The sequence below is a fragment of the Penicillium verhagenii genome, assembly GCF_028828195.1.
Source record: "Penicillium verhagenii strain IBT 33310 chromosome Unknown utg000008l_segment0_segment0, whole genome shotgun sequence".
In the NCBI taxonomy this organism is placed as follows: domain Eukaryota; kingdom Fungi; phylum Ascomycota; class Eurotiomycetes; order Eurotiales; family Aspergillaceae; genus Penicillium; species Penicillium verhagenii.
In genome coordinates, this window is record NW_026643172.1 from 956,992 (window position 1) to 971,471 (window position 14,480).

General features: G+C 27.2%; 1 protein-coding gene across 1 annotated transcript; it reads right to left on the reverse strand.

The window, feature by feature from the left end:
- Nucleotides 1-11,157: 11,157 nt before the first annotated feature.
- On the reverse strand, nt 11,158-14,119 carry N7466_008333 (Chitin synthase C; the record flags this gene model as incomplete). The annotated part of the gene is made up of 6 exons (XM_057167722.1): nt 11,158-11,926; nt 12,001-12,184; nt 12,236-13,070; nt 13,132-13,493; nt 13,618-13,918; nt 14,015-14,119. The coding sequence occupies 6 exons, from the start codon at nt 14,117-14,119 to the stop codon at nt 11,158-11,160; spliced, it is 2,556 nt and encodes an 851-aa protein (XP_057018353.1).
- Between the last annotated feature and the right edge of the window lie 361 nt (nt 14,120-14,480).

The window sequence follows — 14,480 nt, forward strand, 5'->3', positions numbered from 1 at the left end:
TATATTAATATATTAGATAAGAGTATTTAGGTATAATATATATATTTAATTAAAAGCCTAAATATCTAGAGAAGATCTAATATAAATATAATATTATTATAAAATAAGTATTTATAGATAGCTAGTAAAAAATAATATACTAATTTAAGCTTAATAAAGAAGCTAAAACTAATCTTATTAAGTATTAATATAATAGACTTAAGTAATATATATATATTAAGTACTTATTTAGTATTATAATATTATATTAATATTTAATTTAGGAGAGAGGATATTTACTTTTAGTTATTATATAAAAACTATTTTTATTAATAACTTATTCCTTTTAGTTTTTATATATTATATACCTCTTATTAATCTAGTCCTTAGGTCTTAGTATTTTTATTTAATATTATAAGTAATAAAAAGAACTTAAGAAATATTATAATAAGAATTATATTAATAAGATATTTTAGATAACTAACTAAAACTTAAACTTAAACTTAAACTTAAACTTAATTATAAATATAATAATAGTAATAAACTATTTTATAAGATTTAGATTCTTTTATTATAATATAAGAGATTAATATTAGATTAAAAAAAGATTAAGGATTAGAGCTAGATTTAGAAGACTTTAATATTACAGACCCATATAGGGCATACCAACTTAAGAGTCAGCAAGACCTAATCAACCAGTCTGACATATAGGTCACATAAAAAGGCATGGTTTCAGGAACCATAGCTATTCCACTATACCTAGATAATATAGAATAATAGATAGGAACCATAGATTATTATCCTAGGATAAGGCTCATCATAAGATAAGGAGTATCCTATAATAAGCTATAGTTTATTCAGAAGGAAAGGGGATCTTAGGAGAAGGAGTATCCCATAATAAATAGTATCCTATAATATACCATAATTCCTAGTAAACTATAGGATTCCCTATAATATCTATAATCATAGGATATACTAGGTTATAAGAAGACCTATATCTTAGGAATAATAAGATTATAGGAATAAGGAGATCCTAAGAATAACAGGATCTTATAAAGATAAGGGTTATATAACTATATACCCCTATATTAACTCTAGGAGTATATATAGGATATATATAGTAACTCCTAGATCTACCCCTAGAGTTACTAAAGGAGTAGGAAGGACTTAGTATATAAGAATAGTCATTACCCATATATATTTAGTTCTTTATAATCAATTTATACATTATTACTTAGAACCTAATAGTTTATTCACCTATTAGTTTTATATAAGATAAACTCCTAACTAAAAGAGATATCCTTAATCTCTAGTCCCTTAACTCAGAACCTAAGTATAGCTTAACTAAGTAATACCCTCTTAACCATAGAACCCCTTTAAGTCTATTCTATAGACCTAAATCTATATAAGACCTAATATTAACTAGTAATAGTATAGTTATAAATTAATAACTTAAGAATTAAGTATCTACTTAGTAAGTAGAAGCCTTAATAAATAATACTTACTATAACCATAGAGTATTATATAATATATTAATTATCCTATCTTTATAGAATATTATATAAAAATAGTATCTACTATATTAACTAGTAAGAGATAGCCTATTATAGGAAATAATAAGGACTAATAAAACTAAATAAATAATTAGCTTACTTAATTAAAGAGAACCTTAAAAGCTTTTATAAAAAATACTTAAGATAATAAATAAAATCAAATCTTAATTATTAATAAGATAAAGAACTACTTATAATAATTAGATACTTAAGTAATTACCTCTACTCTAATTACTAATATCTAAGTAATTAAGCTACCTAAAACAGAAAGCTTTAATAATATAAGATTAAAACTATAAGGATTCCTTATATAGATATAAATATATCTTAATATAAATTAATAATAATTAAATAATAAAAAAAGTAAGATTATCTTTATATCTACCTATCTAAAAAACTAAGTATAAGATTAGTTTAAAATATATATTAAAAAATACTATAAAAAGCCTATATTAGAATAGAGTACTACTATAACTAATATATTTATAAGTTATATAAAGTTCTTAAATTATATAAATAAGATATTTAGAGAAATTAATATAACTATTAATACTAAACAAAAGCTAGTATTACTATAATAAGTTAACTCTACTAATATATATACTATATAATTTATATAAATTACTACTATTTTAGGCTAGGATAACTATATACTTATTCTATAATATATATAGGGACTAAAGTCCTATATTAAGGATAAACTAGTATATATAAACTAACTAGATACTATAAACTAACTTATTAACCTTACTATTAAAATAGATAATTAGTACTATAACTAATAAATAAAGAAGAAAGAAGTTAAAAACTAAAAAAAGAATCTAGGATAGGGAAATAACTAGTTTAATAATAGATAACTATAGCTAAGGATTTAAGATAATAACCCTTATAGATTATAATCTATAAAGCTTAATATAATAAGACTCCCTAATAAAGAATAAAAATATTAGAAAGAATAATACCTATATTTTTCTTATAGAAAACTAAGATATATATTATAGGATTACTAAAATAAGAGTAATTACTTATAATAGATTAGAGCTACCTAAGATAAAGAAGCCTATAATATTATTAATCTTAAAAATAAAGAAAAAACTTAATAACTTTATATTATATAGGAACCTAAGTATAAAGAAGCTATTAACTAATAGATAAGAATTATAGGATTACTTAAATAAATTAATATAATTAAGATAGAAAGGACTAATAAAGAACTACTAGAAATTAAATAGACTAATAATATATAGGGAAATATAATCATAGAAGAACTATAACCTAAAACCTAAGGTTATATAGGATATATATCTAAGGATATATAAGCCCTAATAACTATAGATCTATAGATAGATTAACTAGAACTCTTAGTAATAGATAAAGCTATAATATACTAAAATAATACTTTTAAAACCTAGAAGGCTATATAAATACCTATAGAATCTCCTAAGATTAATAATAATACTATAATAAATAGTAAAGAGAGAGTTAAATAGCTCTACTAGGAATTTTAAGAAATCTTAAGCTAAATAAAAGTTAAATAAGATAAGCTTAAATACTAATTTTAGAAATAGCTAAGATTAATTAATATAAAAGGATTATACCTATATAAAAATAAGCTATATACTTATATAGGGTTTAAATAATACCTATAATATTAATATATAATAACTAACTATTATTATAAAAAGAATTATAAAGAGTATAATTAGAAATAAGTAATATTAACTTATACTAAGTTAGTACTAAAATAGAAAAAACTACTAAAATAGAAGCTAGCTTTCTAGTAACTTATAACTATTAAATAAGAAGTATATCTTAAGATTAAAATAAATATCCTTTTATAACTAACTAAAGTATTAATTAATTTAGGAGTATATAGAAATTTTATAGATTTATACTATATATATTAACTTTAGGTATAGCTATACTAGAAAATAAGAGTAATATTAATTATAAGATTTAATAGAGAAAGCCTAGGATTAGGGATAATCTATAAATCTAGGTTATTATCTATAATTATTAGAAACTATCTAAAATTAATAAAGTTTAATATTATAAATCTAGGAGGATATAATATAATACTAAGGATATTATAGCTTAAGTATTATAATCTAGCTATCTACTAGGGTATATAATAAATTAATTTTATTAATTATAATTATAAGATAATAAACTAATAATAGAGTAGTTAATTACTATAAAACTAAGATACTAGATTAAGAGTAAGAGCCTATAAAAGACTATAGGATAAGAAGCCTAATATAATCTTTTAACCTAAGGGTAGGATCTATAAGATTAATAATATAAGTATTATTAAGGAGTTAGAGTAATAATCTAATATAAGTAATAATAAACTTAAAGAATATATTATAATATATTATAAGAAATCCTTTTATATAATAAAAGAAGGAGTACTAGAACTATCTTAGGAATACTAAGAGTTCTAAGATATATTTATAGTATTACTAATTAATTACTTATTAGAGTATAAACTATATAATTACTAAATTCTTATTTAGAAGAGAAAGGAACTAAGATATATATTAATTTATTAATTATTAGAGAAAGAGTCTTAGGTACTAAGGGAATATATTAATAAGAATCTTATAAAAGATTATATTTAATATTTTATATTACTAATAAGATACCTAATCCTATTTATACTAAAGAAGGATAATAAACTATATCTTTATATAGATTATAAATAATTAAATAAGATAATTATTAAAGATTAATATTTATTATTATTAATTTAGGAGATTTAAGACTAAATTTATAAAATAAAATAATTTACTAAATTTAATATTATTAATATATATAATTACTTATATATTAAAGATAGAGATAAGTAGAAAATAGTATTTAGAATAAAATTTAGATATTATAAATATATAGTTATATTATTTAGATTAATTAATATATTAATATCCTTTTAATAATTTATCTTTAGTATTTTAGAAGAATATCTTAATATATTTATTATTATATACTTAGATAATATCCTAATCTTCTCTAAAATAAAAGAAGAATATATAAGATATATATAGAAAGTACTAAAAAAGCTTAGAGAAGCTAAAATAATTCTTAAGTTTAAGAAGTATAAATTCTATATATAAGAAACTAGGTTTCTTAGATATATTATTAGTAATAATAGTTTTAGTATAAAAAAGGAAAAGATTAGGAATATCTTAGAATAGTCTTAATTTAAAATTATTAAAGAAGTATAATAATTCCTAGGATTATATAATTATTACTAAAGAAGTATAGATAGCTTTAATAAGATTATAATAAGACTTAACTAATTAATAAAAAAAGATTAAGTTTAGGAATAAGATAAAATAATAAATAAATTATTTAAGGGACTAAAAGAGTTATTTTAAGTAAGACTAATTATTTATACTTTTAATCTAGAACTATCTATTATAATTAAAATAGATATATTAGATTATATAATTAGGATATAACATATATAAGAAATTATTACTAATAGGATTAGAGGACCTAAATTAATCACCTTTTAGTTATAAAAGATAATACTAATAGAACTTAATTATAATATTTATAATAAAGAATTATTAGCTATAATATTAATATTTAAAATATAGAGACTATATCTAGAGGAAGTAAAATACTAGGTATTAATTAAATTAGATTATATAAACCTAATATTCTTTATTATAATAAAAATACTTATATAATAATAAGTATACTAGGCTAAGATACTTTTATAATATAATTATAAGATTAAATATTATAAAAAAAGAATAAATAGCTAAATAGATATATTAAATAAGAGACCTAACTATTAGATTAGAGTTAAGGATATAGTATTAGTAATACTAAAGATAGATAAAAAAGGAAACCTTATCTATAATCATTAGATACTTATAGTAATAAATGAGTTAGAAAATACTATATAGCTTAAATAAATCTAAGAGGCTACTAAAGATAACTAGTATCTATAGGATATAGTTAATAAAGGAAATAATAAAAAGGTAATCCTAGATAAAGGAATCCTACTTATCTATAGATTAGTATATATTCTATAGAGAATATAAGAAAAGATTATTCAGTAATATTATAATATACTAAGTAAAGGATACCTAAGGATAGAAAAAATAGTTAAGCTAATTATAAGGAACTTTTATATACCTAATATATACTAAAAAGTTAGGAACTATATTTAGTAATATAATACTTATTAATAGGATAAGCCCTTATAATACTAATCCTATAAAGGAATATAAAACCTAGAAGTACTAATAAAACTATAGGAATAGATTATAATAGACTTTATTACTAAACTATTAATTTTAGATAGATATAATATAATTATGATTATTATTAATAGGCTAACTAAGTATACCTATATAATCCTAATAATAGAAACTATTAATATATAATAAATAGTAAATATCCTAATTAGGAATATCTTTATAAACTATAGCTTATTAAGAAAGATTATATCTAATCAAGATAAGTTATTTATATTAAATATATAGTATTTATTTATAGACTAGATTAGAATAGAGTATAGACTCTTAACCACCTACTACCTATAAACCAATAGCTAAACTAAGCAGATAAACTAGATACTAGAATAATACCTAAGATACTATATAAATTACTAGTAAGATAACTAAACAGGATTATTACTAATTATATAATTTATATATAATAATATAATATATATAATAACTAAGGAATCACTATTCTTTATAAATTATAGATATAATCCTATAATTATCAAAGAACTAATTAGTAATCATACTATAGCAGAATCATCACAAATTCTAGCTATAAATATTAAGTAATTACACAGTTAGATAGTATAAGACCTTAACTTTTTTAATCTACAAATAAAAAGTTACTATAATAAAAACCACAAAGAAGGGCCTATACTTAAAAAGGGGGAGAGAGTATACCTCCTATAAAGAAATATCAAAACCAAACAACCTAGTAAGAAACTTAATCACCGAAAATTAGGGCCTTTCATAATTAAAGAAAGGATAGGATTAGTTAACTACCAATTACAGTTACTAGAAAATATAAAATAAATACACCTAGTTTTTTATATTTCACTACTAGAAAAAATACTAAAGAACATATTAATCACTATTAATATTAAAATTAAGAACACTAATAAATAAGAATATAAAATAGAAGAAATCTTAGTAGACTAATAGAAAAATAATTAACAACAACTCCTAGTAAAATAATAAGGGTACCCTACCAAAGAAAATATATAAGAACTAATTAAGAATTTAAGGAGCTACCACCAACTAGTTCAATAATATTACCAAAAGATAAAGAGAACCCCTAAGAGATAGTAGTAAAGAAAGAATTAAAATTAATACTACTCCAGTCTATAAATATAATTATCTATATTAGAGTAAGATCCTCTAATATAGCTATAAGAAGCTAAACATCCTTAGTATAAGTAAGACTAGAATACTCTCTAATAGCTAGAGTAGTCTTAACTTTATATTTATTTTTAGAACAATTAGTATTAATATACTCTTTCTTAAGCTAATCTAGTTCATCCTTTTTATAATACTTAAGTTCTTCTAACTTAGTAATATCTTAATATTTATACACAATAAAATCACCTACATATTTCTTTAACAACTTCTTTTATTTACACAAATAAGCTAGCTTAACTAATATTTCCTACTAAGTAACTAAGATAGCTTCCTCCTTATCTTTAAGTAAAGACTAGGATTTAAGCAATCATTACTACTTAGTATTAATAAAAGCCTCCTTAGGCATTTCACACTTTACAAAACCACTAGCCTAGTTATAGGCTATATAACAATAGGAGTGATTAGATTAAATATAAGATTTATTATAAGTAATATAGTAAAGATAAGAAATAAGAGATTTAAAACCCTTACATTTAATTAATTAATAAAGTTTATAACTAAAAATACTAAAAGGAGATATAATTAGAAAAATATAGGAAGAAGAGAAATTAGAAAAATATTTAAGCACTATACTTACCTAAGGGGGGTAGTAATTATTAAGGAATCTTTAAGGATAAAGACTAAGAAAGAAGGGGATAATATTATAGACCTACTTAATCAAAACCTCAGAAAAGAGATAAAAACTAACTATTCCTAGGAAGTATAAAATAAGCTATAGGATATATAACCAATTAAGACTTACTAAACTAAGACTAAGTAAGTAATTAGTAGAATAAGTCAGGATAAGAAATCTAATACCTAGATTACTCTATATAATAAACCTCCACTCCCTCTAACTATACTATATTCAGTCACCACCTAAGCAAAATAAACCTAGTATATAGGGAGCTAGTTAGGGCCACCTTAGTATATTAGCTATTACTCCGCTATAATAATATAGTATATTTAATATAATCATATAAGGTATAACCCTTAGTAATTAGGTACCAACCTACCCTAGTAGTAGGATAGGATCTTATCCTAGTAATAGGATAGGACCTAGGTAACAAATAGGAAGGACTTAGTATATAAAGATAGTTATTACCTATATATACTTAGTTCTTTATAATTAATCTATATATTATTACTTAGAACCTAATAGTTTATTCACCTATCAGTTTTATATAAGACAAACCCTACTAGAAAGAGGTATCCTTAGTCTCTAGTCTCTCAACTTAGAAACTAAGTATAGCTTAACTAGGTAATACCCTCTTAGACATAGCCCCTTTTAAGTCTATTCTATAGATCTGAGCCTATATAAGGCCTAACATTAATTAGCAACAGTACAGTTACGAATCAGCAACTTAAGGATTAAGTATCTACTTAGTAAGTAGAAGCCCTAACAAACGATACTTACTATGACCATAGAGTATTATATAACAAATTATTACTAATATTAAAATTAAAGATATTAGTAAATAGGAATATAAAATAGAAGAAATCCTAGTAGACTAATAAAAAAATAGTTAATAATAACTCTTAGTAAAATAATAAGGATATCCTACTAAAAAAAATATATAGGAACTAATTAAGAATTTAAGGGGCTACTACTAACTAATTTAATAATATTATTAGAAGATAAAAAGGACCTATAAAGGATAATAGCTAAGAAAGAATTAAAATTAATATTATTTTAGTTTATAGATATAATTATCTATATTAAAATAGGGTTCTCTAATATAATAACTAAGATCTAAGTATTACTAATATTAATAAGATAATCTAGCTTAGTAAGATTCTTAGGTAAGAGAGGATTCTTTATATTAAGTTATTTTATTAGAAAAGAGTTATAGTTTAATATCCTATTATTTTATATTTTAAATATTTATTATTATTTATAAAGATAAAGTATCTCTATTATTAGTTTTATTTATTATTACTTAATTTCCTCTATTTATTTATTAATTATTTTAGATTTATAAAGAACCCTCTTCTACTTAGTCTTACTATAAAACTTATAGATATATTTATAACTATAATAAATATACTCTATATAGTTATAACTCTTTAGATCTATAATATAAACTTTTAAATAAGAAGTATAATATTTATAAGAATAATCAGAAGGAATATTAGTTAAGAGGATTACTTAATATTAATAAAATCTATTTTATTTATAAGTTTAATTATTAATAGATATATTATAAAAGATATATTACTATAAAAGATAAGAAAAAGAGAAAATATTTAGAATACTATACTTACCTAAGGGGAGATAGTAATTATTAAGGAATCTTTAAGGATAAAGACCTAGGAAGGAGGAGATAATATTATAGATCTATATAGGATATATTAATTTAAGAGTTAATAAGACCTAATTAACTAATCTAATATATAGATTATATAAAAAGATATAGTTTTAGGAACCATAGCTATTCTATTATACCTAGATAATATAGAATAATAGATAGGAATTATAGGTTATTATCCTAGGATAAGGCTTATTATAAGATAAGGAATATCCTATAATAAGCTATAATTTATTTAGAAGGAAAGAGGATCTTAGGAGAAGGAGTATCTTATAATAGATAGTATCCTATAATATACTATAATTCCTAGTAAACTATAGGATTCCCTATAATATCTATAATTATAGGATATACTAGATTATAGGAAGACCTATATCTTAGGAATAATAAGATTATAAGAATAAGGAGATCCTAGGAATAATAGGATCTTATAAAGATAAGGGTTATATAACTATATATCCCTATATTAACTCTAAGAGTATATATAGGATATATATAATAACTCCTAGATCTACCCCTAGAGTTACTAAAGGAGTAAGAAGGATTTAGTATATAAGGATAGTTATTACCTATATATATTTAGTTCTTTATAATTAATTTATATATTATTACTTAGAACCTAATAGTTTATTTACCTATCAGTTTTATATAAGATAAACTCCTAACTAGAAGAGGTATCCTTAGTCTTTAGTCCCTTAACTTAGAACCTAAATATAGCTTAACTAGGTAATACCCTCTTGACTACAGAACCCCTTTAAGTCTATTCTATAGACCTAAGTCTATATAAGGCCTAATATTAACTAATAATAGTATAGTTATAAATCAATGACTTAAGGATTAAGTATCTACTTAGTAAGTAGAAGCCCTAATAAATAATACTTATTATAATCATAGAGTATTATATAATATTTAGTTTCTTATATTATATAATATTATTAATTAATTTTATTTTAGAAACTCCTATAATCTTTATAATCCTTATTTAGAGTATATATAAGGATTTATCTTTTAGCCCTCTTAAAAGAAAATAAGCCTAGTAATAAGCTTAGGTTAGAAAAAAGGATACTAAATAATAATCTAAAAATATAGTTTATATAAGGATTAGCTAGTATAGAGATTAGATAATAAGTAAATATTTTAATAATAAATAGCTAAAAATATACTAAGATAAAATAATCTAGCTAATAACTAATAATATTATAGATAAAGGAAAAGGAAAAGGAAAAGCTTCTTAAATATCTTAAATATCTTAAAAAGAAGGATAGTTACTAATATCTTAGGTAATAATATATACTATATAATTTATAATACCTAGAGAGTCTTTAATTTTATATAAATACTAATTATTATTTATATAAGTTTCTACTATAGGAGAAGCTTTAGGCTTAGGCTTAAGCTTAAGAAGGGGTCTTAGGCTTAATTATGATTAGGAGCTATTTCTATCTCTAGGAATAGGTATTCTATTAGAAGAATAGTTAATAATTATCTATTAGATTAAAATATCTTAAGTGAATATTTAGAATAGGAATAGGAGTATAAATAGGGTATACTTAATATAAGTAATTGAGATAGTGGAGGAGTATATATAAAGAGAATATGAGGAAGTGGTAGGATTGAGTGGGGTAGATTTTGGGTATCCTAGTTTGGGGTAGGTAATTTAAATTTGAAATTCTGCCAATTTGATTCTGCCAATTTGATTCTGCCAATTTGATTATGTCATTTTTTCCATTTTCCGCTTTGGCCGCTAAAATCGCCAGTAACTGTGTTCCCCCTGTATGTCGACAACAATACGAACAAAATTGACTGTGGAGCATTCAAGGACGTGCAAGAGCATCACCATGATAATCATCATCATTATATGTACCTGAAAAAGGGTATGTACCACAATAAATGACAAAAGAAAGAAGAACAAAAAATCTAGCGCTTATGAAAGCAACCAATGACCACAGATTTCGCCAGGAACCACAGCGATCCTGCAAACCGGAAAAGCGACAGAACAACAGTCGCCCACATAACAGCCATAACATAACTCCAGATCCGAGTGTTAGGAGCATCTGCCATACAAAATCGGCTATATCCTGTACTGTTCATGATAAGAGCCAGGATGATGTTACTAAACGCCCACATCACCACAAGGTTTGTTCGGAAAAACTTGTACGAATCATCCATACTCTTATCCTTTTCTTCTGGGGGCGGCTCAAATGGAGTGAGAGCTCGCTTGACGGTAAGTTCAAAGGTGGAATCGATATCGATCTGCGGCCGGTCCACTTCTTCAATGACTCTGGACTTTCCGTCCTTTTTGATCTGTGCCTCGGGCATGGTCTGCGCTTTTTCCTTCACTGGCGTACCAAGGGAGACGTCGTGCCAATTGCAGAAAGAATACACCATCATGATGTTGGTGGAGCAGATGTTTCCGGCGTAATGTGCCCAGCCGGATGTGAGAACGTGCCAAGGGTCCATGTAGAGGAGACTGACGACAATGTGAGCGCCATAGGTACAGACGATAGAGATTATGACCATGATCGCGGCGGAAACATTCGAGCTGTCGGATTTGATGGCGTTTTCGTCCAGATCGAGATTGAAGTTGCCGTTCGTGTAGTTACCGACGACGTAAAATGCCAGCACTGTCACATAGAGCTGGATAAAGGTAAAGTACATAAAGGTGAGGAGGTATAGAAGACGTGTTCTGGTTGGAGATTGAGATATTAGTTTATCATTTCGCTGGGACCAAAAGTATGGGTATATCTCTGCCAAACTCACCCTTTAGGTCGGTTTCCGAGAGACAGAATGAATTGCAGAAGTAAAAACACAACATATCCGTATTTGAAGAAGGTATGCACAATCGGCGTGGCTTCGTTACCAAAGGGCCATGCTGAGTTGTTATTGAAAGAGCCTGGAGTTCCGACCAGGTTGAGAAGACCCATAGTGATCAACCAGTATGATGCTATTGGAGGTCAGTAATTGACGCCAGCATTTCATAAACATGTGGACATACCGAGTGAGAACCACACCAATACCAGATTAGAAAAATCATAAATCATTTGCAGATAAAATAGCAACAACCTGAAGACATTGTGCCGACTCTTCAACATCCGATCAAAGTGAATGAAAGCGTAGAGGTTCGCCGCAAATGAACCATTCAGCCATTGTCGTCGCTGGTTAATGATATCCGTAAAATCCTTCGGAACCTCGGCTTCACTCTTCGCATTTTTCACAAAAGACAAATGCCATTTCGATCCAGCCTTCGCTACCAGCTCAAAGGACAAGATACGATCTCCAGCGAAGAACATGTTCTTCTTAAAGATACTCATTCCCTCAATACCCTTTTTGCCAAGCTTCTTCGACAGAACCATATCTCCGTTGAAATATTGTTCCAGTGGTCGGCCCATGATGGCCCGGTAGCGGTATGCCGAGAATGAACCTAAGGAAACGTTTCCAAAAACACTTTCCAATGGTTTATCGAGAAGATTAGACTTCATATAGTCGAAGGTCTGGGCGGCGACGAAAGGGTTGATCATGGATCGCGTATCTCGCAAAGCACGGGTCTCACCGCAAGATCCACCGAGATGTTCGTCATTGTAGAATGCTTGCCACAGGTTGAGGAAGGATCTCCTGTCGGGCTTTGTACCGGCGTCAAGAAGAACGACTACCTCTGGATTCAACATGCGACAGAAACCGTTGAAGAGCCAACGGTGAGAGTTGATCTTGTTACTGGTTTGCTGCTTCAAACACAGGATCATTTGAACAGGGGGTAGGTTGGTCGACTCATCGCCCTGAGGTCGAACTAGCTGTTGATCCGGCGTGACGGAAAGTTGTGTAGTATATTCAAACTAGACATTGTAAGCTGGAGAGGCCCTTGAGGGTCGTATACTAGCAAAGTGGTCCACTCACGATATGTGCCTCGGTTTCTCGGCCGTCAACGGATTTCTTCATGATACCCTCCTGGTAGACACCGATTGTCGCCAACACATCCAAAGTATTCTTGTCGCAAGGGTCGATTCCATCAAAAATTATACAGCAAACGATCTTTTGCCAAGCCGGTCCACCTTTGTTCCAAAATTCGGACTTGCGGAGACTAGTAATATCGCGGATGTTCTGCATCACTCCGTGTAATGTACGCGCAGTGAGAACCTTGTTTTCACTTTTGCAGGTGATACCAATCATCAACTCTGTATGCCGACTGTACATTGCGGGACGAAGGTTGTATCCATTGCGCATAACGAATTCATCGGGGTCGCAAGTTGCCGCGGTGTCTATACTCGATCAGTTCCCGGAAGTCTCCCAAATAGAAAAGCAGAATACAATAGAAAACAATTTTTTTTTTTGAGAAAAAAAAGAAGACATTTAAAAATGCAAGCATATAGATCAAAGACTTACATCTCAAATGAGAGAACTCCTCGGGAAAATCCTCCGTCTCTCGATATTCTTTCTGCATGGCGTTTTGAATGGCGCTTGGCACCGGGTAGTCCGCACTTAGGACATAACCTTGCACGAGCTTAATTTTTCGGGTCGGATAGCGACGAATGCCCTGCGCAAACGATTGCGCCACAGAGCGCCGTTGCACTGGGCCTCCATTGTTGCTGTAATACGATTGTCGATTGCCTGCGACTGCATTGTTGCCATAATATGATTGCCGAGTTCCGGTTTGCTCTTCTCTAGCCTCGGTGCCGAATTTCTGCTACATGTCGCGCAAATTGTGGCGTTAGTTGATTGCGCCGAACCCTCACATTATCCATATTTAAAAATAGTGAAGAAAAAAAAAAGAAGGACCTACATCGAATGAAAGTGAACCGGTACTCTCACTATATCCCCTCGTATGCTGATTGAAGTAGTCGGGTGCCTGAGAGGGGACGGGAGATGCCGAGCCTGGAGTCCCCATTGCACGAACTGTTAAGCCGCCGGCAACTCGTGGTGTTGAGCAATTGGGGAAGGTGTGGGAAGAAAAAAAAAATAAAAAAAAATGAAGTGTTGGATTGGAGCTACTGATCAATTTAGCGAAAACATGGAAGGCGAGCAAGATGCGCTAGGACATACGGAGAAATGCCGCGTGTTCTGGGCAGCGTTGACCTGGCGAGAGTTTTTAGGATAGATTTACATGTTGAAGATCGCCCTAAAGAAAGTCACGAAAAGCAACGGGAAAAAAAGCGATTGCCAAGACCGTCACAAGCTCCATCACGTTAGTTAAAAAAAGACATCTCGGGTGGGGAGATTTCTAGCGTTGGGAAATCTAGAATTGGTTT